This window comes from Stegodyphus dumicola, chromosome 7, assembly GCF_044657685.1.
Source record: "Stegodyphus dumicola isolate Sdum_Otavi_A_Nest chromosome 7, ASM4465768v1".
NCBI lineage: Eukaryota > Metazoa > Arthropoda > Arachnida > Araneae > Eresidae > Stegodyphus > Stegodyphus dumicola.
In genome coordinates, this window is record NC_140774.1 from 54,170,689 (window position 1) to 54,196,918 (window position 26,230).

At 30.6% G+C, this 26,230-nt stretch overlaps 1 protein-coding gene across 4 annotated transcripts; it reads left to right on the top strand.

Annotated features, from left to right (window-relative positions):
* The first annotated feature begins 4,929 nt into the window (after positions 1-4,929).
* On the top strand, positions 4,930-26,230 carry Duba (Deubiquitinating enzyme A). Of its 4 annotated transcripts, none has more exons than XM_085820220.1 (4): positions 4,930-5,102; positions 9,943-10,011; positions 11,907-11,924; positions 24,092-26,230. In XM_085820220.1, exon 4 carries the CDS (start codon positions 24,219-24,221, stop codon positions 25,854-25,856), a length of 1,638 nt encoding a protein of 545 aa, XP_085676346.1. In that variant the 5' UTR covers positions 4,930-5,102; positions 9,943-10,011; positions 11,907-11,924; positions 24,092-24,218; the 3' UTR covers positions 25,857-26,230. The 4 variants fall into 4 exon arrangements, with proteins under 4 accessions (XP_085676346.1, XP_085676345.1, XP_085676348.1 ...); XM_085820222.1 differs by lacking the exon at positions 4,930-5,102 and adding an exon at positions 5,198-5,554; XM_085820219.1 differs by lacking the exon at positions 11,907-11,924.

Here is a 26,230-nt window from a genome sequence, read left to right on the forward strand (position 1 = left end):
AATGTAAATTTAACAGAAAATAAGAATGTAAAAAATCACTAGTAAATCATGATATCTAACGACTAGCTTAACTAAACGCTAAATCGGCTGCACACGGCAAAGCCGAACGGAGAAATATCAGAACAAACTGAACAGTGTCTAACACCGACTAGAGAGCTAAATTCAATCACGCAGTATAAACATCGGAACTAAGTCCTCTATTACTCTATTTGAACTCTTGAAACTCAGCTTAAATACTGCTTCTAAAACACGCTTAGTTTGTATCTACGTCATAACAAATTCACATTCCGCCAGGAAGCTGAAATCGGGGGGGGGGAAGGAAAATTAAAAATAATTCGTTAGAATAAAATAAATCTTTAAAAACTGTTCGAAATAGCATTCTATCTATTGGTAATAAGTTACTTACTTATAAATAAATTCTGCATCCCAGGCTCTGTTACGGTTGCCTAGTCTGGACTTATTATCGCAAAACAAACAGAAGACAACTGCAAATTGCCCAGAATAGTATACTGGAGCAAATTACAGATTCAACGTGGTATATTTGTGACAAAAAGTTTCATGAAAAATTAAAAATTTTTCAGCTAAGAGCTTATTACTATCCACTAGCTAAACGTTTTAATGAAAGTCAAGGGCGATCAACAAGGAGCTACATACCGGTGACGTTGGAGGTCACGTGATGTAAGAACTACTAATGTAAACAAGCAAGCTTGTGCTGTGTTAGATGTGTTGAAAATTCGGAAACATTGTTTATTTTTAATTAGTTATGAAACTTGCATTTCATCTTTAATTATTATTTCACCTGTTAATTAACCGTTCATTCATTTGGTTAGTATAATTTCACATGCGTGTAACATACCTACAGCCTCATCAGCCAGTGCTGTCTTAATTCTCCTTTCGTTTCCTCATCAGGTCGAGATCTTTACTGTCGATCAAAAGTGTGAGGTATTATTGGCTCACCTTATAGTATATGAGGATAAGCATGAATCATAACAAATTATACAACTACAAATGTGTGCTGGTGCAGGATTGCAGAGCAATGTGACAGACAATATCATGTGCATCACTAAAACAAAACTGACAACTGGCAGTAGCAAACTATGTATGTGCGATGCCAATAATGAAAAGTATGGTCATTATTTACACTTTGCCAATTCGAGTATTGGCCATTGTGTTACAGTAGGTAATTTGATTTATTTTAATTTCTTTCATATAAAAAACAATATTAGTCTGTGCTTCTTTTAAATCCATTTTAAGAGAATTATTTTATTGGTAAGATTTGATAAGTGTCACATCAGATTTTAATAAATGGTCAAATTCCTTTTTCCAATGATTTTAATAAAAGAATTTAAAGTAATTACAGCCTTAATGTAAAATGGTATTCAGGTCCCCGACAACAAATTCTCTATTATCCACTATACTGTTCATCAATTGTACTCACCCCATCACGTGTTTGGCGCCCTATAATCATCTTTGGTTTTGCGCCATAATCTCTCACTCACTCACTCACCCCCACTATACTGTTCGGGGTGTCACTGTTACCAACAGCTCATTGTTGCCTGCTTTTATACATAAAGGCAAGTTACATAGTTATATAATTCTTTTTACAGCTAGAACATGTCAATAATAATATATTACTCACTTACAATGTATATAAGAGATTTTAGATATACGGCCAATATAAAATTTATTATCTTAAACAGAATTTAATGTAATAATTGAAATAAAAATTTTTAAGGTGTTCTTTCAAATAATGTCAAAAAGAAAATGGTATGGATTTGCACAACTGTGTTCGCTGTAATTCTAGCTGTGAAATGAATTATTTTTTGGTCATAGATATTTCTTTATTTCATAGTAGAAAGCGATAAAAATACTACATTTATACGAATTGATTAAAACTTGATTATAACACCCACATTATTAAAACAAAACGGGATGAAATTAATAAAAATTTAGTGGTATAACATGTTCTGTGGCACTGCAATCAATAAGAGAAAATTAGCTTGGTGTTAATGTTTTTGCACATAAGCAGATCTTACATGAATTTAACTATTGCAATAATTTAGAACAACTATTTATGAACTATTAACAAATATTTACATTATTATGTTTACATTTTAAAGTTTGGAAAACATTATTCAAGGTCTCGGGAATCAGCTATTGATATACACTTAAAATCCCTAATAAAGTAAAACATGAATATTGGTAAGTATTGTGCATAAAATAAAATTTATGAATCTTAGCTTATTTTCTGCAGAAATTTGCACAGACGTTTTATAATTAATTGTTTACTTCACTTCTGTCTTAACACAGTTTGCTATGAGTACCTTACTATCTGGCATTACTTTAAAACAAATGTCATTCACATGTTTTTCCTTGAACAAGAGAAGACCCTTTTTATTAACATCAAGAAAAGAGAAATCACTTCCAAAAGTACTTTTTAATTTTTCGCAATAGATGTAAATTCCTAAATTAGAAAAAGGAATTAATTTTAGTGGTACATCTGCTATAGACTCCATCGTAAACTGCGCGCGTGCGGAGATTGTTGTTCTTAAACCACATGACCACTTTTCCCCTCTTCTTCTCTTGTGGAATGTATCTCATTCTGAAATAAAAACTTGCAGCTACGATTTTAGTAAATCTTGTGCTATCAAAAGGCCAATGGCCTTCTTAAATGCCTAAATAACTAATAGTTATCTGTATGATATATTATATTTACGACACTATTTGATTTGTACTTACCTTGATTTTGCTTAGTACCTTATTATTGCTTAATAATTTCGATGGCTTTCTGCTCAAGGAATTTTCAAATTCTTCCCTACACATACTTATTAAGTTCAATAATACAAAAATTTCGAAATTTTTAATTGATTTCGATCTGGGGGAAAGCCTTAACTCATTACCGGTTTTACACCTGAGCAAGGAAATGGACTCAACTGGGAAGAAAATGTTTAACTTTTGTTCTGCAAGAAGAGATCGTTTCCAACTCTGAGTATTTCACAAAATGGTTGCGCTTGCAACAGAAATAATTTTCTGCCTCCCATTCGTTTTTCCGTCTCTTCGTTGATAAATCGTATAGCATCGAAGGTGTACAAAGCTGACCCTCCTTTTCCTCTCTCATCTATGACAGGAGTTGAACAGGAAAACCTTCACGTTGTATTGTGCAGAAACGTTTTGCATGACTCAGCTTTCTTGTTCATTTGAATTGTTGTATCCGAAAAAAAGGTGGGGGGGATTACTGATTACAATTTCCACGCCTGCGAAAATATCGTTTCTTTCTCAGGTATTATAATAATGTGAATGACATTTACCACAAAATCTTATATTTGTATTTCATTTATTCCTATGTTAATTTTTTATTTTTATTTTATGCTTTTTATAGTCACATTTAGAATATAGAACGCTGCTTCCTGTAATAATACTAGTTGAACGAAATAAACTATTTTTACGAATTTTGCATGTGTGTCAATAATTTTAGTTAAATTATATGTAAATTCTAACATCTCTATCCTATTATAACATGAAAGGTCTCAAAAATCAAAGCCTCGCAGGTAAAATAAGGTTACAGGGGTAAGTCCATTTAACACTGAGGCAAGACAGTTCCAGGCTAGAGATGGATTTAGCGGCTAATTTTTGTCACAAAATTTGGCAATAAAACTCTTAAAACTTGGCGATCATTTGGAGCTTTAGTGGTCCAATCCATACGTAATGGAAACTGTGTATGCATTCCAGCAATTTTGAGAAACTGAAGGCACTGGACATTTCATGGCGGCGGGAGAAAAGTATATAAAATCGGAAAGAGCATCAATTTTAATTAATTTTGAGTAGAATTTATCTCAGAGTATTGAGAGGCCCCTGTGCGAGCCTACGCACCGATGCCTTTTATATTATCTTCTGTGCAAATTTTTTCAGTAGTCTGAAGTGGTAACTTCTGATTGTGCTCTGTCATACTGAGATCTGCACGAGTACGTTTGTGAATAGTTCCTAAACTGTAAAGTGTTTCCTTTGGGGAAATAAATTTTGTTTGTGTGCATTAAATTCATTACGAACCCATACGCACGAAACAATATCAATTACATTTTAAAAATAAATTTCTTCACTGATATTTATTAAAAGAAAAACATTTGATTGAGGATGTTTCTTGTAAACTAAATAGGTAAATGCTATTCAAGGTTTCTAAAATATCCTAAATATTTTATTTTTAAGTAAAAAGTATTTCGAATGTTATTAAACTGAGTCAGAAATAAATGTCAAACATTACATCTGTTGCAGTTGAAAATTCTGTATTTGTCACTATTATATATCCATTTTATTTATCAAGTAATAAGAAAATACTTTATTTCTCGCAAGATCAAAGCATCTAATAGTGATATTGTAGACGTACACATATAGTACTAAAATAAAATATTTTCATGTCTAATTGCTTCAAACTGCATTTTGCTTTTGATTGCAGAAAGGTCTTATAAAAATTATCAGGGCAAATATCATCGCGCATTTTCTTGCCAGTCAGCCCAGCTTTTGTAGATGGGCATTGACAAATATTTAATCTCAAAACTGAATATTTAATGATAACCGACTTATTTCCTTACTTATTATGCGTTATATTTTGAGTATATGATTCTAAATTTTGAAAATTTTATGTATAATAATGTATTTATAAATTAATAAAGAAACTTATTGCAGTTTATTTCGCGTGGATTTTTCAATTTATTTCATTTAAACAGAAAATAATGAGTTTTTAGAAATATTTACTTGTCTCGTTGTCATAATTTTGCCTTGTTACGCAGAATGACAGATTAATCCCTAGTATATATTGCTTTGTTATGAATCTTCAAACCAAAAGGTCGATCTCTTAGAAATAGCAGAGCTGTGCTAGAATGAAGAAAACAAACAAATTAGGTTCGAGTTGCTGTCTGTAGGCTGTTTGTTGATTCAGTCATTTAAAGTGAAGTGAAAGCAGAAAGTAGTAAATTCGCAGAACATAAGCAAAAGAAATTTGGGTTTAATGTTCACGATCGCATAATAAACGTTTGCATATCCTTTATTCTTAATTAAGTCTAACGTCTTTGTTCGCATTAGAATAGAATAGGAGGAATAATTAACAAGTAATATACTTAATTTTTACCTTTTTCTGTGTTATGTAGTATTTTAGGGGTGGCAATCAGTTAACCTCTTTAATTCTGTTTTTCATATGCATTTAATATGGTAAGCTTAAGCAATCTGAGAAATAGAGCAAAATTAAATTAAAGTTATTACATTTAAATTCAAGAAAGAATAAGTATTGTTTGGATGTTTAGGTGTTGATTGCTGAATTTGTAATGCACCGCCATGTCTGAATGACCTCGCAATGGAAGTATTAGGAATATCTGCGTAATCCTGATAATCAAACTTATGTTTATGAAATTTCACCTAAATTTATTTAAATGTTAAAATTTATTTAAATATAAATAAATGTTCATAGTTGTGAAACATTTGATGTACTTTCGAGAATATGCTATAAAGGTGGAGTTCATTAATGTCCAAGTTAAAAGGAAACTATCTTAATTAGGAGACAAAAGTGAGGTTTACCTTTTATGCTTGCTATTTTCTACATTGGTAATGCTTTTATGTTTGTTCATGTGTTTTCTATGTTATTTAATTTCTTTTGTTTAGGTCATCATTGCCTGTTAATTTGGGTACAAAAGTATTTCACTTTCCTTTGTTTTTACTGACTGCGTCTGTTTTTATAATTTTTTTATATTATACGTTAACTGTTTGAGTTTCTAATCCTATTGTAGTAAATGCATTTTATGTGTTAATGAAACATGAAAAGTTTTGAAATATATTTCTGTCAGTTGCTTTCCTTCATGCATTACTTATTACGTTTTTTAATTATTGAAACAAAAAGTGCCAACATAATGTGCGATGAAATTATATATTGTCTGGTTTTAGATCGATTCTTTTTTTAATACTGCATTACCTGAGAGTGTAATCAGGAGATGAAAGCAGAAAAAATACTTTAAAAAGCTTTATTTTGAAAGTTTTCTGTGGCTTTTATCAATAAAGAAGTTTTAATTTAGACACTTTCTTGTTTATTAATTTTAAATGCTGCAGTTCGCCATTGCTTTAAACATTAAATCGTAAGCTATTTAGGTTAAAAGTCTAACATATGTACTATATTAGAATAAAAGTGAGGCATATTTCTTTCACTGTGAGTTTCATTATATAAGTATGTTCAAAATGTGTACTTTTTTTTTTTTTTTTGATTTTATAGAAAGAAATTTTTCTGTATTTGTTAAGAAATAAATTAAAAGAAGGAAACTTTAAGAGATATAAGTTTAAAAATTAAAATTTGTGAAAACACTACCTGTAAATAAGCTGTATACACAGTTTTCATGTTTGTAAACTGTTCTGAGATTTTAATATGTTGTGTGTTATATGTGTGATGTGTATAAGCAGCAGCAGTAGTAGTTAATATATGTGATTAATTTTTATGTAAGCTTTTTTAGTTACTGATCAAAATAATTCACTTTGATATTTAAAAAAAATTCTCATTGCCTAGTCAGTTTTCTGTTAATGACATGTATTACTTTTAAGTTTGATATGTCAAAAAGTAACATTTCATTTACTAATCAAAATCTAATTTTGCTAATTTGAGACCAATCAGTAGCAAAAATTATTAAATGCAGATGTGAAAATGTTGGAGAATATATAACTTTTATGAAATTGATGGAAATACAATATATTCAATATCTTGTTCCTAGTTTCTTCAACTTAATATGCAGTTCATTCAGTTAAGTTAGATAATTATTATTCAATCATATTTTTATTTATAAAAAATATAGGCATTAATAAAAAAATGTTCAAATCTTATGAAAAATGGGCTAATCTTTGGAATATGGTAACAGGTAGTTTGGCGACATTTTGGTAAGGCGATAAAGGTTACTAGTTAGGACTTTAGCAGTGTACATGGATAAAGTCAAGAGTGTGCGAATGCCATTTTTGTGCAATTCTGGGATGTTTTTTTAAGTGAAAATAGGTCGACGTGTACGTGGATGATACAGTGTATGTGCAATTCTTAAAAACGCGGCAAGCTGTGGGCGATTCTCCCAATTTCGTACCTAATCTTCGTCATGATTAAGCACTTTTGTTCCATAAAAGTTCTAGTATAAGCGTAATTCGGCTAGCAGATTGTTGGAAAAAAATGTTGAGTAAAAAAAAAAAAAAAAAAAAAATTCTTTACTTCGTGAAAACAAAATGGCGCCCAAACAAAAACTAGCAGGTTGCTGTAGCAGGGTTGGTCGCCGAATTTTCGCCAAAAAATCGCCAAGTTACCATAATCCAAAGATTAACCAAAAAATGTTTGAGAAAATCATTCTGAATTTACATTCTTAATATTCTCTAGAGAAAATACCAGTGAAATCTCAACTGTTGGAGAGAAAATGCTGCCAACCTTACATAAAGAGGAAATATTATTAAACAAAAGAATATGTATAATTTTGTTTTGAGTGTACCAGAACCAGAATTTATTTTTCTTTAAAATGTATTAAATGCCATGGTGTAGAAAGGTAGTAAAAGTGGAGGAAATACTATATATATATATATTATGTATTTTCATTTTAAAATACTGTCAGATTTGTTTCCAGCTCATAATAATAGAAATAGAAATTTTTAAAAAACATTAGCTTAATACGTTTATAAATTATTTCCTATCATAACACAACAAAGAAGAATGTATATTTATCCGATTTCAAATCATACAAATAGTTTAGTTCTTTGTTGTTATTTGAACTTGAGATGGGATTAAATTTTGATAGTAAGGAAACCGTAAGAAGCTTGATCCCTCCTCTTCGTGTGAAAAGTATTCTACTCTAACTTCAAATTTATATATCATGGTAATGTATGTTTCTGAATATAAAGTAGAAGAAATAAGAATTATTCAATTTATGTAGTCATTTTAATTGCAAAATTCTCATTAATTGTTTTAGGACCTTTTTTTCTGTTCTTTCAGTTTTTTTTATTACTTTTAAAACAATGGAAATGAGTTTCAGCTTTTGAAAAATCTATTTTCATCTCTTTGCTAAATTCTAACATGTTGCTCCTATTGTCCTGAAATTTGGCTATCTTTGGCACATTCTCTTATTCTTTATTCATATTAATACATAGTAACTAGTAACATAAATACTTATACTGCTGTTCTATCAGGAGGTGGAAATTAATAGTGCTTATTTAATTGCAAATAATTATAAGGCAAGCAGATAAAACCATTATGAATGAGACGGGGGTAACTTAGATTTGATTAATGATGTATGTATATAGAGATCTTGAATTCTGAAGAATAGCTATTTGAAAGTTTTTACAAAGAAAATTGGAGTTTTCTGTATTCTTGACAGCTAAATAAAAGGTAAAACAATAAAAAGATCAATGCTTAGATTATTAAACAAATTAGAATTTGATTTGAATTATTTTTAACTAAATCTGAATAATTATTGCTATTTTAAAATTTATTTTGAAATTGGAAGATTTAAGGAAGTAATTTAATTTTTTTTTTTAATTAAGTCCAAAGATTCAGTTTAAATCATTATTTTTTTTAATGTACACGTATATCATTCTTATTCCAATTTTAATACAGCCTCTAAAACAAGTAGTTTTTCCTGATGATATTAACATAGTAATAAAGTTTTCAGAATGAGAATGCATTTTTTTTCCAGTATTTTCCAAGAATGGTAAGTTCATTGTCTTTTCACCCAAATCTTGAATATATAATTCTGATTCATACATTTTTATCTTACATATTTCCCCCTTCAAAAAGAAAAAGGCATAGCGACAGAGAAGCCTTCTTAAAGAGAAAGAGTTAAAGCACTAGCAAATAAAAAAGCAAAACATAAATCATAAAATTTTGATTCTATAAAAGTATAATTTATAAATATCAATTTTTTTAAAATAAATTTTTAATTTTTAGAGTCTTATTGAATTTTTCAGCTTTTCAGTCCAAAAGTCTTTTTGTTTGAGAGTTCACGTAATCATAATTCTTCAGGGAAAGTTCTTGTTATCGCAGAATATCACATATATATATATATATATATATATATATATATATATAAACCTGGAGGGGTGAAAAGAAAAGGAACAGTAGCCTGTAAATATGTTTATAATAAAACTAATTTAAAATATAAATTAAAATTCTGTTTATGTTTTATTTACAGATTAGGTAATAATTTAAAATGAATGTGAGAATTGGTATGTCATTTTGATGATAATTTTGTGAAGTATTTAGATGTTTGTTTAATTTATTTGACACTCATGATATAGTGGGGTGATTTAAGAGATGCTCATTAAGGATTCTTTTAATCAGATGCTTACAAATCCGTTTAAAATATGTTATACAGCTCCTCTGGCTGTGTATGTCCTAGAAAGAAGCATCAGTGTAATTTGTGGAATATTTCATCAATTACTTATAAACTAATCATCTAAATCTCATTAATTGCCGAATGAATAAATTTAATTCTGAAAGTTACAATTTATAATAATTAAAAAATTTGCTACAATGTGAAAAATATGAACCAAAAAATAATGTACATGTTAAGCAAATTAACTGGCAGCTAGAAAAATTCTGAATCAAATTTTGAGAATTTTTTAAACAAGGAAAAATATATAAATATATTCTTTCGTGTCTGCTTTAAAGTATCTTGACTTGTCTAATTTAATTTTAATTACATTTCTATTTACTTTTGTTATATTGTTTCCTTTTATCTTTTATTTTAGATACCCTAAAGAATATATCAAATTTAGACATAGAGTTTCATTGAAAATTATTTGATTGTTTCTATGCTTATTAAGAATATTAATATGTATTTTTAAACATGTAAAAATTATTTTGTGATATAAATTTTGGAGTTAGATATGTGTCATTTTTATGATTAATTAATTTTGGTTATTAATTTTTTGAAATGTTTTACATTTCAGTTTATAATGCAATGTCTTTTACATCTGAAAAATTATAGAAGATTATAGCTATTAAAAGACAGTGGAAAGGTAAAAAAAAACCCTCCTTTTGTTAAAATGCAAGCAGTTTTTATATTAGTTTTTTAATGAATTATTAGACTATAACGATTAAAATTGTTATATTTTTCATAGATAAACATTTAAAATTATGGCAGTTTTTGCTTTGTTGCATTTTCTTTATAGTTGATCTTAAAATTATATTTATCCTTACACTGCTTAATTTTATATTGATAATAAAATAAAATAAAAAGTGAGTTTTCAGATGAGTGAAACTAAAGCTTGTCTTTAATTTAATCATGGTGACATACAGATATGAGGAAAAATTAAAAGAAATATCTTGATTATTTTTTTAATATTGCAGCAAAGTTGACACTGATTGCATATACTGATGATTAAAGGAAAGAATATTCATAATTGAATATTTATATATGCTGATCCAAATCTTAAAGCAATATTTTTTAATCCTTTGTTCTTCTTTCTGTGTAAGTTACGAATCTGAACAAATGCCCTTTTTATTCTAAAATTACAACAGAATAAATTTTAATCCTTCGAGAGAATCAATAGTGTAAACTGTGTTCATACACATTTGAATTTGCTAATGTTTACAAATATTGCAATTGAATTTGGTTTTATCAAATTAATTCAAACCATGCAAAAATTAGTAGGGAAAGAAAAGTGTAAAAATATGTGTTGCATCATGTAGATAGTTTTCATTTTAATAAATTGCAACTTTCAGGATTAGATGTGAAAAATTTGGAATTATATGAAAAAGAAGCTACTAATTCATGCTGTGCAAGAATATATTAATAAATTATGGATATTGGTCCATAATTAATAGTGGATCCTTTATGGATATTAATTACGGTATCAATCTGTCAGTTACAGGCAAGTTAAAAAATTATCAGTTGTGTAATAAATAGTTGTTTTGCGATTTTTGTGTGGTATGATATTTCTCATCTGAAACTGGGAAAATGTAATTTATTTTTCATCTGAAACTGGGAAAAATGTACAATTACAGCATTTTTCATTTAAACAAAAATGGTAATTTATTGTCAAAATAAAATTCATTATGATTAGAAAGGAGTATTTATTTATTTGAAATCTTTAATTAAGTCTGTTTTCTCTTTCAAGTCTAACTATTTATCCTGGCAAACTAGTTGTTCAAACCATTGTAGTCACGCTGAGCTCACTTAAATGATGCTGCTTATTATATATAGACTAATTTTAGAATCCAGTTTTATCTAAGACATAAAAAAATATTTCATTTCCCAGTATAATTCCATATTAAAAATAAATTAAATAAGCAATTGTCTTAATCCTCACAAAGAAGACTGAAACAGCATGTTGTGAGAATGAAAATTTGATTTATCCACATATTTTATACTGATTCAAAATAGTTTTACTGTTATTTTGTTTAATGTTGTTGAACACAGAAAATGCCGTGGTTCGCAAAACAAATGTTTATTACAGAGATACACGCAGAGTTACATGCAGAGAAATACAAGCAAAGTTACATGCAGTTACAAGCAGAGATAAGCAGAGGTCATATATATATAACTTTACAACAGATCATGGTTTAACAAATCATAAACAAGACATAATAAAACAACCAATCAAAAATAACATAAAGAATGGGATGAAGTTTCAGAATAATTCGAACGTGACTGAAAGCTAATGCATCGGACATGACAGAAAGCTATACTTCTTTTAACCAGTAAGAATGCGATTACAAATACCTCAACAAATATAAAAATGTTACTCAACATGAATATTGAATATTACAGTATACATATATTTCAGTCATTTTTTGTTACAGTATTATAAACTTGTATTTCAAGTTTTCTTTAGTTATCAATATCAGTTGTTGTTTACTTATTTTATGCAATTACTTTTTATTCTTTTTATATGTGTGAAACCTTTTGCAGCATCACTTGAATGTACAGGTAGTATAACAACCAGTTTATCCAATATAATAATTTGTGTAATATATTTTGTAATTAGTTTTTATACTGTAGGAAGCACAGTTTGAAAAAGGATCTCTATTTAGGTCTTTACTAAAAATTGAAATTTATATCATAAATAGGAGGCATATTATTTTAATCCAGTGATAAAGACAATTATATGCCATTTGATAGTAGCTAAGAAGCAGAGTTGCTTTCTGCTGTGAATAATGATAGGCTATATTTAAAGAAATACGATCTGGCACATACTTAATAAAAGTATCGTCATTATGCCAAAAAAAGGGGGGGATAGTTGCCACATGGCAAAACAAGGTAACCAAAATAAAAAGTGTTCATTGCAGCTATTTTCAGCATTTGCAAAAAATATTCCATCTGCTTGAAATAAGAATGGATTTGATGTTGTCAGTGCAGATTGTGACTTCCTTAGACACTGACATATATTTGACATCTGTTACATATGCTCTCTACTCATCTTTAGGGGAGAGCTTAGGAGATTCTATTTCATTCATCTCTCATGGCTATTTTGAGTCCTATATGGTTCAAGAAGGTTCTGTCTTTTAGCAGTGTGTCTGCACATTGCATCCCAGGCATGCTGGATGGGATTTAGATGCAATGAGTATGCAGACTGTGTCATGCATTCAGTATCTTCCCCTGTTGTTGGACAGATCAGTTGTCCTTTGTGGACATTATCATCCATAAACAGAAAGTTTACATAACTGCACCACATACATGACCTAGGGAAATTTACAATACTGCTATATGTCACTGTACCTCCATCAATAATGCCAAGAGGAATTCTATTTTTGTTTATTATACCCGCCAAACTAATTACTCCTTGGTCGTAGTGATCCTAAACATTATGATGATGGTAATAAGTTTCCTTCTCTCATCACACTAATCCATAGTCACTTGCTGAAGCAGAATTCATCAGTGAGCATGACTGTGGATAATTTTAAGGGCCTTCAATAAATGTTCTCTTTATACCAATATCAGCTTTCTTGATGATGTGTTTATAGGTTAAGGTAGAAGTTAGGGGACAACAGTTATTTATCAATTGGTAAATCAGGTATTGGCCCCATATAACGTGCTCATAATGGAATGTATGCAAGCTAATGCCTAGAAATTGTACTTGCTGATATGTCAGTGCTTGTAGCATTGACAAAGTCTGCTACTATCTGGCTGAGAATAACATTTTTGTTACTTTTCGTCACTAAGGCAGTATACTTATACACTCTTGAGATGTATAGATCTTCCTACAGCCTCCAGCATGCTTTTGTGCAATACTTCTGCCTTCAGTATCCTTCTTCTTTTTTCCACAAAATAAAGCTTTTTGACATGCCTATTGTAGTGGCAACTTTAGTACACTTTGCCCTGCCTTAAGATGTGCTGCAGCTCAGCCATGCTCATATGTGTTCAAATGATGTCTGACAATCTTCAGTTAAACTCTAATCAAAAATTAAAATTTACAGTAATATTTTCAAAAATTGAATGTGGGGTTTTTCTCTCAGATGTTACTGCTTGCAGTTATAAATAAAGAAACAAGGCAAGTGCAGTACCTTTTATACAACTAAGAGGTTTCATTCTATGACACCCTCTACGTTTATTTTTCCTGGAGTTGTATGTCTGTCATGAATAAAAATCTGTATAAATGACTTGTTCCTGTGCAGTTGTCAAATAGTGCATTATTTTTAGTCCTTTTTCAGTAATATCACCCTCTTGGAAAAGTTTGTTGCAAACATTTAATATGTGTTCATTTGAAAGTCATTTGAAGGTGTTTCAATACTTTCAATGTAATGCGCAATTTTGCGGTTTCACATTTTGATGGGTAATATGGGCAGTTCTATCAACAATATAAGTACTTGAATATGGGTATTAACAGCTTCAAAGTATATGCTGGTCATCAAGGTTAAAGGATAATTACAGAAATAAAACATAACTGATACTTAATTGAAAGTTATGAATAGGAATTTGTACAAAAGCATTAGTTAACATAAATTACAATGTATGTCAGTTGATTATTTGCAAAATATTGAGATTAAAACCAAATTTATGCCTATTGGAAAATGATGGAACAATTAAGTCACATCTTGTGGAAATTTATTTTTTTCTTTAATACACTGTATGGTACTATCTGGCTGAGAATAACATTTTTGTTACTTTTCGTCACTAAGGCAGTATACTTATACACTCTTGAGATGTATAGATCTTCCTACAGCCTCCAGCATGCTTTTGTGCAATACTTCTGCCTTCAGTATCCTTCTTCTTTTTTCCACAAAATAAAGCTTTTTGACATGCCTATTGTAGTGGCAACTTTAGTACACTTTGCCCTGCCTTAAGATGTGCTGCAGTTCAGCCATGCTCATATGTGCTCATATCTCATTGCATCTAAATCCCATCCAGCATGCCTCGGATGCAATGTGCAGACACACTGCTAAAAGACAGAACCTTCTTGAACCATATAGGACTCAAAATAGCCATGAGAGATGAATGAAATAGAATCTCCTAAGCTCTCCCCTAGAGCCTTGTGCACCATACAAGTGAAAGTATGGCTTTGTTTAGTTCTGCCCCCAATTTTGATGAAGAGCACCTGGGGAAAAGATCCGAGGTCTCCTACTCTTCTTCCCCTACCATCAAGCTCTCAAGAGGACTTTTGTTTCACTGCATATTTAGAGTGCCCCCTTGCCGCACAGACACTGTAAATTTACAAACATCCATGACTTCTCCGTGATTAGAACCTGAACTCTTACTCTGCGTTGTTAACCACTATCCTGGTTGGGCGGCAGCAATAGTCATGTTGTTAGTAATCATATATTATTTCTGTAGTAAAAAACCATTTTTCTTTCTACCTATACAACAAAACCTGGTGAATCTCTCTCAGAGATCTATGAAAAATACCAAGAAAAGAGCTTAAAGTGATATTATCATAAGCTACAGAATACACTGTCCAGGCTAAATATAGCGAATACTCAAGAATTTCCATATGAATTATTAACGCAAGTCCAGCACAGCAAGAGAATTCCATATAGATTTAAATCGCTGTAAGAATAAGGGTTTGCCATTTAAAAAAAGATTTTGTATCAGTTTCATGACATAAGGCATTAATTATTTTTAATTAATTATTAAAAAAGTCCAAAAAATTTCTGAATTAAATGCATTTTTATCTGAATCAATCAGTTTAAAAAATGAAAGACTATTAAGAATTGCATTTATAGCTTTAAGTCGCTTATTTTTTAATCAGTAACAGAAAGATTAAATACGTTGCCGTCTGTCAAATGGCAACATGCTGCCACACTGGATGTAAAAGTATTTATGTACAGCAGTAGCAACACATTCCGTTTAAGTAGCCAAGTTTTGTTAATCTAGAATTCATTAAATTTGCACAAAATACACACACATATATTAAAAATAATAATAATAATAATAATAATAATAATAATAATCAAGTGGAGGAGTACTACAGCAAACTCTGGCTAAATGTGGTGGTTAGATCATTAGCACTTTGTATGTACAGCTAAAATTGCATTCCGAAGTTACACAACTCCTTAAACATTTCGGTAAGGAGTATAAAGTTTTTCAATGCCTGTCATAAAGTGTCCTTATCTTTCTTTCATTTGGATCAATCTCTATTTTAAAATCAAGATAGTGTCTCTATCATTTTTAATAATTTGTTTAAGTTCTTGTATGTTACAGGCTTCTTAACTAACACTGCTTTCAACATTTTATAGGATCATCCTGTTCATCATTATTTTCAATTAATTCTTTGGTTTCTTCTGCATCTAAAAATCCTTAACCACCTATTACATTTGAAATTTATAGGATTTTCTTGTCTTCATGTTCAGACGGTGGAAATACTTTAAAATTATTGACAACTTCTGGTCAGAACAGATGCCAACAAGCATTCACTGATGATGAATTTACTTGTTTCCATGAGAGTTTAATCATTTCTATGCATTATGTTGAATTACTTCTGTGAAATGCTTCTTGCAAGTCATGCTTTCCTTCATTTGCAGAGATGTAAACATGCTTGACATGATAGTCTTTTAATGCTTTTATGATTTCTTGATTCATTAGTTGGATTAAGGAAATGATGTTTAGTGGAAGGAGTGAAACCTCTACATTTGAGGCAATGTTTTGAGGGCTTCAGTAGTGTGTCCTGGAGCATTATTGACAATTAGGAGAACTTTAAAGCTCAAGTTTTTCTGTTCTAAGTAAAGTTTAACTTCTTTAATGAATGAATTTTCAAACTAGTCAATAAAGAGCGTTTTCGTTTTCCAGTTTTTTCTATTTCATTTCCACACTACTAGCAGTTGCTTATTATTATTTTTTTTTTTTTTGCAATGCACGAGATGTTTAAAATCGATAAATGAGCGATGGCTTGCATTTGAATGAGCAGTGGCCTGATGCATTTCTGCCAAAAGAAAAGCAAAATGAGTCTGCCCTTTAAAGTTTATAACCTGGGGCAATTTCTGTAGTTCCGTTCACTTAGAAAATAGGCTAGTCTCATCTGCATTGAAAACTTGTTGCAGAACATAACCCTTATTTTCAATTAATTAAAAAAATGAGGTTTTAATTTTTGTGCTACTGCTTTATCTGCAGAGACAGCTATTCCCTGATGTTTTGCATTATGCATATTAAAGCATTGCTTTAAGTTTTCAAGCTACTTGAAAGTCAGTTTTTCCTGAAGATCGGCCAATTTAAACAAAAGAAAACAAATCTAAAACCTTGTTCCGAATAGCAGCATCATCCACAACATCCTTTTTATTTATTTCATTCTCAGTCCAAGTTATTAACATGAACAAACTCACCTTTACTAATTGAGGAACTTGAGCAACGTTTGTCAAAGTATCACCTGAAGCTTTGAACCTTTTTTTCATTCTTCGGTATATTTTTTATGCTTTGTTTGTAGCTAGTTTCTTTGCAAACAATAAAACGTGCACCATTTTTCAATTTTCTGGGATATTGTCAAAACTTTGCATTTTTTTGTTGCTTTATTCTACTTTTTAGATGTCATATTAAATTTTTAAATTAAAAGACATACAAATGCAAAAGGAGAAGGGGATAAATTTTTATAAATATCTGATTACAGCTCTGATAACCTGGATCACTCAGCTAGCACTAAGCAGGATTGCCATACTTGCCCACATGGAGATTCTCTTGTAAAGAGCAATGTTAGAAGAAAAATAAGGTTATACTCTTTTCAACGATTGAATCCTTTGATGTCACTAATAGAAGTGGGTGAAATGAAGACACGAAAGGAAAAGTTGCTTTTGAGCAGACATATGAGTAGTGGTGCCACGTGCAGAAAGATTTCTCGGCAGGAGAATAAACCTTATTGTACATCTGAAGTTTGGTAAAGAGTTTGTTCCTATTGCAACATGGCCAATGCTTTGCAGTATACTGCTTGTAATTGAAGTTCTTGTGTTGGACAAATTAAATGGAAATAATCGATGTAATGCATATGCACAAAATTGCGTTAAGTTTATTCTTGTTAAGGTTTACTGTTACTCATATGTTCAATTTGTAGTAACTGTAGATGATGATCCTATTCTACAGTGAAGGAAAACGCATATATATTGCCCATAGTTCAATAATAGTGATGTTAAATGTATTCGGTATGGTCTATGGCCATAGTGGCGAACCTTTTTTTGGGGGGAGGGGATGGGGCCGTGTGCCTGAAGTGGAATTCTTGTGTACCATTCCTTTTAAGCTATTAAATTAGAATTATTTGTAAGTTACCTCAAAATGCTTAGATTTGGAAACTGGAATCTGCTTAACAATAAAAGTTTTAAAACTCATCGGCAATCTGTAATAAATTTGAATTTGTTTTAACAAACATTAGCTGCTTCAACTTTGGCATATTCTTTGCATGTAACAAGTAATATGATTGGCCCAAACAATTGAAACATCATAAATTAGGACAATAAATATGTATATCCATTTATATGGCGATATATGAAAATCTTTCTCTAGGCTTGGGCCCTATTCCAGTGGCATTACGGGTAAGTAAGTAAGTGAAACTTTTAAGAACAGACTAAAACACTTATGTAAATTACATAGTATCACTTTACTGTGATTGTTGATTAAGGAAATATTTTATTCGTGCGCCAGCTGATGAGACACTGTAGCCATAGGTTAGCCATCACTGGTCTGTGCACTTATAGATTTGTAATAGTTGATAATTTTAATACAGTCAAAAGTCGTTAATTCGGACACCAATAATCCGGACCTCAAAGCTACAAACTTTCTGCGCATGCAGCGCGTTGACGCATGCACGTAAGACTTTTACGGCTGCAAATATGTGCGTTTAATGTATAACGAGCGGTATAAGCTAAGCTAAAATTATCTAATTCAGTTAATGTTGCAGATTGCCTTGTTCCTGAATCTTCGAATTGGATCCGGCTTATTATTTTTTGCAGACTGTTAGAGCAATTTTATAAAAGTAAGCTTGAACTTTCGATTATGTCAAATAGAATTTCCGGTATGTATTTACTAATACGTAAAGGATGTACAAAACGAAAGTATGTTTAGAAGTCCATTAAACAAAAGTGGAATTGCCGCAAAAAATGGATATCCTTCGTTTCTCAAACCATTCCGAAATCTGTTTATCAATTTCACGCTGCTATGGCGGCCCGGGGGGGGGGGGTACGCCGTGGCGCGCAATGCATTGGAAGTTAATCTGTCAGCACTATCCTTATCTTCAGGGCAGATGTTTTTATTTTATTTTGCTTATAATTCCTTAATAAATGTAGTATTTCATCTATATGTACTCCGTCTTTGATATGAAGTCAAATTCCGATAAAGAAGAAAGTGATACAGAGGTTATTGAAAACGAAAAAATTTCGATTGACAAATTAGTTGGTATTCTCAACACAGCAATTATAGGACTTTAACAGCGGAACTTTGTAACTGAAAAAGAAATTATGTCTGTTTATAGAATTAAAGAGAAAGTGTTATCACATAAAACGAAGCAACTTACATTGAAAGAAATGTTTAATAAAGTAAACAAATAAATATTAAGCTTTTTTTTTTTTTTTTTTTTTGTAAATTCTGATACCCTTTAGATCATAATTGTTCTTTATTTCATAAATTACGGTTTCATATTTTTAATTTTATAATTTCTGCATGCCATCTTACCAGATTTAAACTGATGATCTATAATCCGGAAAAATCGATAATCCGGAATTGCCGAAGTCCCGACGAGTTCGGATTAATGACTTTTGACTGTACATGCAAAATGCACTGAAATGATTATTTTTGTTTTAAATGTGCGGAAAATAATAAAAAGTAAATATATGGTTTTATATACATGTAAACAGAAAGCCTTCTTGACATTATTTGGCCAGGAGGCTGATTAAATGCTTATACCATGCAAACCATTTGCAGAATAGTTTGGTGCTTTTCTGAAGGGTTGCAGCAAATGGAAAAGTACCCTGACAATTTTAATATCTTGCTCAGTTAACCTTGAAATGAAAAATATGTTTCCTAATCAAATGTGTGAATAAGTTTAACTAGATTATTGTTGTAGATACTTTATTGATTGCAGACAAAATGCTTATTTTCCATTTTATTGGAATAAGCTAATTATTCTGTGCTGTAGTTTAAAATAAACTTGAGGGGGGATATAGTAAATCTGAAAGGAATTCTAAAAAGATTCCACAAATCTTAGATGCATTTTTTAAAAAAATTATCAAGCATTTTAAATTATTAAATGCTGTTAAATGAGTACATTGGCATTTAAATTTGTCTGGGACTGTTAAGCTCTTTCACAAGTTTAATAATCCTTGAAATAATATAAAAAGTATAATTTTTAAATATTTGAAGACAATTGTATGATGCTATTTGCTCTTTCTTGAAGAAAGGTACAATTTAAAACTTTTGAAAACATAAATGTAGGCAATGCTTAATGTAATGTAAAGTTTTTCTTTTCAAACCAACTTTTTGAGAGAAGCCATAAAAATGTGTAAACTATAGTTTCTTTTAATGTATGTTATTTTTATTAACTATTAAAAAATTACTGCTATTCATACAAATGTCTTTTCAGACTGTTTAGTTAATATCTTCATCAGTTACTTGTAAAGAAGCATATAATGCAAATTTTAAACAATGGAAGCGAGAACCATGGGATAATACTTTGTGCCTTTTCTTGGAGGAAAGAAAATTTAAATTATGTAAAATCATATGTACACTGCTCAAAAAAAGGGAGGACAGTTCTGTATCTCCTGTTCTACTGGGCAAATTGACGAAATTCAAATTGCTTTTTTAATGTCTTGAAAGCGCAACTTAGAACATATATTAGATTTATACGTAGTATTAATATGACATAAGTATTTTGACACAAAATCGAACTTTTTCTGAAATGACACACTGATTTTTTTTCGAAATTTCCATTCTACAAATCATATTATGCATAGATATTAAATTTTGTGTGAAATTTATGGAGAAATTAAAAAATTTATCTTGCCGTATGTTTTTCAGTTTATGCCAAGAATAATTCACTTTGCGAAATTCTTAGTTTATAGCAACCTATTTTCCTTTCCTTTTTTTTTTCATCATACTAAAGTGGGAAAAAAAGTCATTATTCATACTTTCAAATAATTTTAACAAACTGCATACACCATATTTGGTGTTATCGCTTTTAACAAATATGCCAAATATTTCAAATTAATCAAAAAGTAAAATCAAAAAGTATGTAAATTCATGTATATGTTGGGAAATCTTGAATAAAAAAAACCCTAATTTTTTGCAGGTATGCTTAGAAATACATCTACTTTAAGATGATGGTAAAAATTTTATAGGTTATATTTTAAAATTTTTTTTGAAAAATTTATAAGTTATTTAAAAATACAAATTTTAAAAGTAAATCGTAAAAAAAGGGCAAATTTTATTTGGAATGACCCTAAATTGTGAAAGGTGAAAGTAAGAATCAAATAAGTTTAATAAAAAAGGAGATATTAATAAATATATATTAAATTCAATTGAGGAGCTAAAATTTTGAGAGCTAATTTTTTAAAAACTACTCTTGCGATTTTTGAAAAACTTGGCAGTTTGGCATAATTTGAGTTGTAGAGTCAAAATATGGAAAAAAAATTGGCATATCATTTCAGAAAAAGGTCTGATTTTGTGTCAAAATATCTGTATTAAAACAATGCTATATCTAATACATATCCTAAGTCATGCTTTCGAGACATGAAAACTTTTGAAACAAACATTTGAATTTCGTCGATTGGCCTAGTAGAACAAGAGATATAGAACTGACCCCCCTTTTTTTGCCGCAGTGTACATAGAATTGAAATTCAGTCTTTAAAATGTTGAATGCTGAAAAAATGTATGAAATTTTAATTCAAGTTCCAGTTTTGGCAAGAGAAAATTATTTGATTTTGAAGTCAGCTATAAGTGATAAATTTTTTATAATTTCTATTTTATTTATATATTACAAGCTTAACTGGCTCCGCTGCTATTTTGAAATTAAAGTTTTTGGTTTTGTAAAAATTACAAATTTTTAATTAAGAAACTCTACGTTTAAAAGCGAGCATTAGCAACACTTCTCAAAATAACGCATTTTTATCTCCAGCATGCAAGACTGTTGCTACTCGGGAAAATGAGTGCGAAAATTAATGTTTTCTCAGTTTTTAATCCTGACTGATTAAAGTCGTATGTGGTTGAAATGGCTTCTCACAAATTTCTTGAATCGAAAATAATGTATTTAATGTTTGGCAATGCTATTTTTATTTCACTTGATGAAAACAATTAGAAAATGTTTTGTTAACAAACTCTATGATTTGAAAGTGAGCAGTGGCAACAACTTTCAAAATAAAGCAGATTTTCATCTCTAGCTTGCGAGACTCGCCACTGAGAAAATTGAGAGCAAAAATTATCGTTTTTATTTGTTTTTAATTAATATCTCTGATTTTAGTTTTTTTTTTTTTTTTTTTTTTTTTTTTTTGAAAAAAGTGGACGTCTACCTTTTCCAGGACCCAGAAAAAAAAATCGTAGAAAGTTTGTCGATGAAAGCTATAGTAGTGACTGAGTTACTGGAGGACAAACACACAGACTTTCATCTTTAGATATTCTATATAGAATTCATTATGTAGAAAAATAGCAGTACTTTTTTACTATCCTCATTCTTCTTTCGAAAAGTTGGTGACTAATTTTTTGCTAGGCTAAAACATGAAAGGTGACACACTAAGAATGCTATAAAATAGTGATGAATTAACAAAATTTAAAGCACAAATAATATCTGTAATCAAACACTTGCCCTTTTTTGGCACTGTTCTTCCCGTGTGCATAATAATTTGTTTTAGCTTAAAAACAATATCTGAATTGCAGAAACTTGTTAATATTGTTCTTCCCATATGCCCATTAATTTGTTTTCGCTTCAGGAAAAAAAAAAAAAAAAAAAAAAAAAAAAAAAGAAGAATAAATTTGCATAATATACAGTTTCATGAAATGCAAATATTTGTGTTCAGCATTGTTTGGCAAATCAGCCAACCAACTCCATAGCATGTTGCCTTGTGAATAAATACTATTCAGGGGATGCAGATAATCTGAAAATACCGAAAAGTCTGTTAGTAGGTTAAAGAATTTTAAGTATGAAAAACTGATTTAAGAGGTGCACTGCATTAAATTTGTTAGTAAAAAAATTGCATTTTCAGATTTTTGTGCAAGACAAATTTTTATCATCATTTTGTGACCATGTGTCAAAAAGTGAAAAGTAAGATTCAATGAGTGGTAAGTGACTATGTGGTTAAAGTCACAAAATGCTAGTGATATGTATTTTATTCTGTTCTCTGTATATGAATAGTCTCAGTGCATTGAGTTTTCTTGGTTTTCCTAGCATGCAGCCCATGTCAGAGATGACAAGTTTCTTTCACAATGGGAAAAACAGTCAGGAGAAATAAAAATTAATTTTCTTACTTATTTGCATATCTGTATTTTGTTCATCTAAAATAATTTGTTAATTTAATATTTTCGTTTTCTGTGTAATTTAAAAAATATCATTTGTATGTTTGCAATAGCCTTTCCTTGGTAAGGTACAAAGTGCGCCCATAAAGTAATGGGACAAATTGAAAGACCAAATGATAAAATTAGAAAATGAAAAAATAAATATATGTTTAAAAAGGTGACATCGTAGTTTTTGTTAAAGCCAGTTTAAACTGGTTATTTTGTGATTTGCATATGAAAACACTGTAGTCATTTTCATTTATTGAGATGACATTGTACAAAAAATTTCATTCGAGATGGAACTATGTTATAAACATTAAATTTCATTACAAATCTTCTACCAAAATGTCAGAGATGATTTGAACTGTATATAGTGATGTATCGTTATCTAGAACATAAGTGTATGAGTGGTAGAACCACTTTAAGTGTAGGTGTGAAAGCATTGAAGACGAATCAACAATAAGGTCCCTGCAACTTTAAAGAATGAGAAACACGTGGAGGAAATTTGTTCTTTGCTAAAAGCTGATAGATGTGTTACAAATCAGCAACTTTTCAGACATACTTGGGATAAGCAAATAAAGCTGTAGGCTAACTTTAATTGAAAATCTGAAAATGAACGGTTATACTCGATTTGTACCTCACAGAAAAGCTTGGTGCAAAGATTTGCTGATTAGTATGAGACAGGACAACAATTTCTTAAATGTATCTTAGTGACAGATGAGACTTAGTGTCTACAATATGCCCCAGAAACAGAAAGACTAAGTGCACAATGAAAGAACGGTCTTCTCCCCTCCTTCCCCAAAAAGGCATGGATGTCGAAATCAAAGACTAAGGTGATACTGATCGCTTTTTTTGACTACAGAGACCTTATTCGCCATGAATTTGTCTCTGAAAATGAATCAATTAATTAAACAGAATTTTACGAAGAGGTGGTAAAGCCACCATGGTGCATAATTATTTTCTCCCCAGTTGCTTCCCTTACAATGCCATCCTCCTCTAACCTGACCCAAATACAAGATACAAATTCTGTTAAGAAAGTCTTTGATTCAGGCATCCTTAATTGTAGCAGATAGTCTTTGTTTGCTTTTTAATCAGAGAATGAGTGATTATTTGAATTATTGTGTAATTTTAACGATGAATTTTTTGCTATATCTGTAATGCATATTATTTTCATGTATTTAAATTTTAAAACTTATTTTCTTTTTTAGAAAAGGTCCTTTCAAAGACTGGAAGAAACTTCATAAAGGAGTGCTGTATTTCTCTACAAAGGTTTACACTACGCTAAAAGATTATAATTTCTTATTTTTTCGAAGTATGTATTAAGAATTAATCATCATGACTATTCTACCAAAGAAAAAAACTGCTCAGCAGAAACCTGAAACAGAAAATTCACCTGATCCTAACAATCATTCATATTCTGGTGACAACCACGGACATCAAACACATAATCAAGAAGGAAGGGAAAGATTTAATTTTGCAAGTCGTTCTTCTCCTCCTGCATGGCCCTTGCATACTTCCCGCGAAGAGAAGAGACCAGCACATTCCTCTAGTTCTGGATTTGATGAATATGTCAATAGTGATTCAGGGCCAAGCCATTCTAAGAGACGTCATCAAACTTCTCCTCATCGTAGTGTGCGTAAAGCTCGCACTCATTCAAATCATTCATTGAGAAGTGGAGGCCCGCCTATAACTTATCCCATACCAGGCCCTTCTCAAGTACAAGTAAACTTAAGCGCTGTTCAAGAAAGGCAGAATAGTAATGTTCAAGGCCAAGCTGCAACATGCCAAGAAGAAGATCCGTCTGGATACAACAGTGGTGATGAATATGATCGTTCATTGGATACCACAACTGATGAGGAACTGGCAGAAAAGGAGAGGCTTTTTGAAGAAAAATTGAGGAAAAAAGGTTATTCTATCAAAAAAATGGGTGAAGATGGGGCTTGTATGTTTAGAGCTGTAGCTGATCAAATTTATGGAGACCAGGAAATGCATACTGCTGTACGTAAACTCTGCATGGATTATATGGCAAAAAATTCTGATTATTATTCTCAGTATGTGACTGAAGATTTTGAAAAATATGTTCAGAGGAAACGTTCTGATCATATTCATGGTAATCATATTGAAATGCAAGCAATGTCAGAGATGTTCAACAGGCATATTGAAGTATATCATTATAGCTCAGAACCAATCAATATATTTCATGGTTCACAGAAAACAGATAATGAGCCTATAAGATTAAGCTATCATAGAAATGTTCATTATAATTCAATTGTTGACCCTTATAAAGCAACTATAGGTGTTGGTTTAGGTTTACCGTCTTTTAAACCCGATATAATGAATAAAGCTTTAGTCACAGATGCCATAAGAGCTTCTGAAAATTTACAACTGGAGCAAGCAATGCTTGAAGATAAATTAAGAGCTACTGATTGGGAAGCAACTAATGAAGCTATAGAAGAGCAGGTTGCTAGAGAATCATACCTAGAATGGTTGAGAGATAATGAAGTGAAATCACGATCTAAGCTTGGAAGAACTGCAACTGCAACCAGCAGTTCTAGTCTAATGGATAGTTTTTCAGGCAGCATGTCTCCACAAACTAATAGAGTATTATCAAGATCGAGATGCTCTAACTCAGCATCTTCAAGTCCCAAAGTCAATGATAATATTGCTAATGAGAAAGAATCAAAATCACCTGAAACTTCTTTAGCTGGAACTTCAGCTTACACAGAGGGAATGTATAACATGTTTGACGAAAACAAAGAGGATAGTGGTACAAACAGTGGTTGTTCATCATCATCATCAGGAAATAGCACTTTAAATGGTTTTGCATTAGATGAAACAGCTTCATTTTTAAACCAGCTCCCACCATCTGTATTTGGTTTAAGTGATTGGGAGGATTCTGGAATATTAGCGAAGGTTCTTGCTGAGTCTCAACAAGAATATATTGATTCCCTAAAACGTACCAATGCTAATTAATCCAAAATTTCCATCAATTAAGATCATTAGCTCTTGATAATGACTGTTACTAATTTGCTTTCATTGCTCACCCTAGTTCAGTGGAACAATTTGTAAATGACTATATACTTCTGTTAGTGTGATATCATCAAATATAAGATGGGATACATGCAGTTATATGTGTAAAGAAATATTTTCAAGTTGTGCTTCTGTTATTGATTGTAAAATTGCTTGTTTAAAAAAAACTTAAAAGGGATGAGCATTCTCAAATAGCTAGGGGAGGGAATAAAATGGTACTCTCTCTCCATTGTATTGTCTTTTCTGCTTTTGAAATGCAATTTCAAAATATTGTTAACAGTTTGTATTGGAGAAAAAATAAATTTAGATAAAATTAA

Coding starts and splice junctions, on each gene's coding strand:
- Duba (XM_085820220.1), top strand. CDS start 24,219: ATGACTATTCTACCAAAGAAAAAAACTGCTCAGCAGAAACCTGAAACA.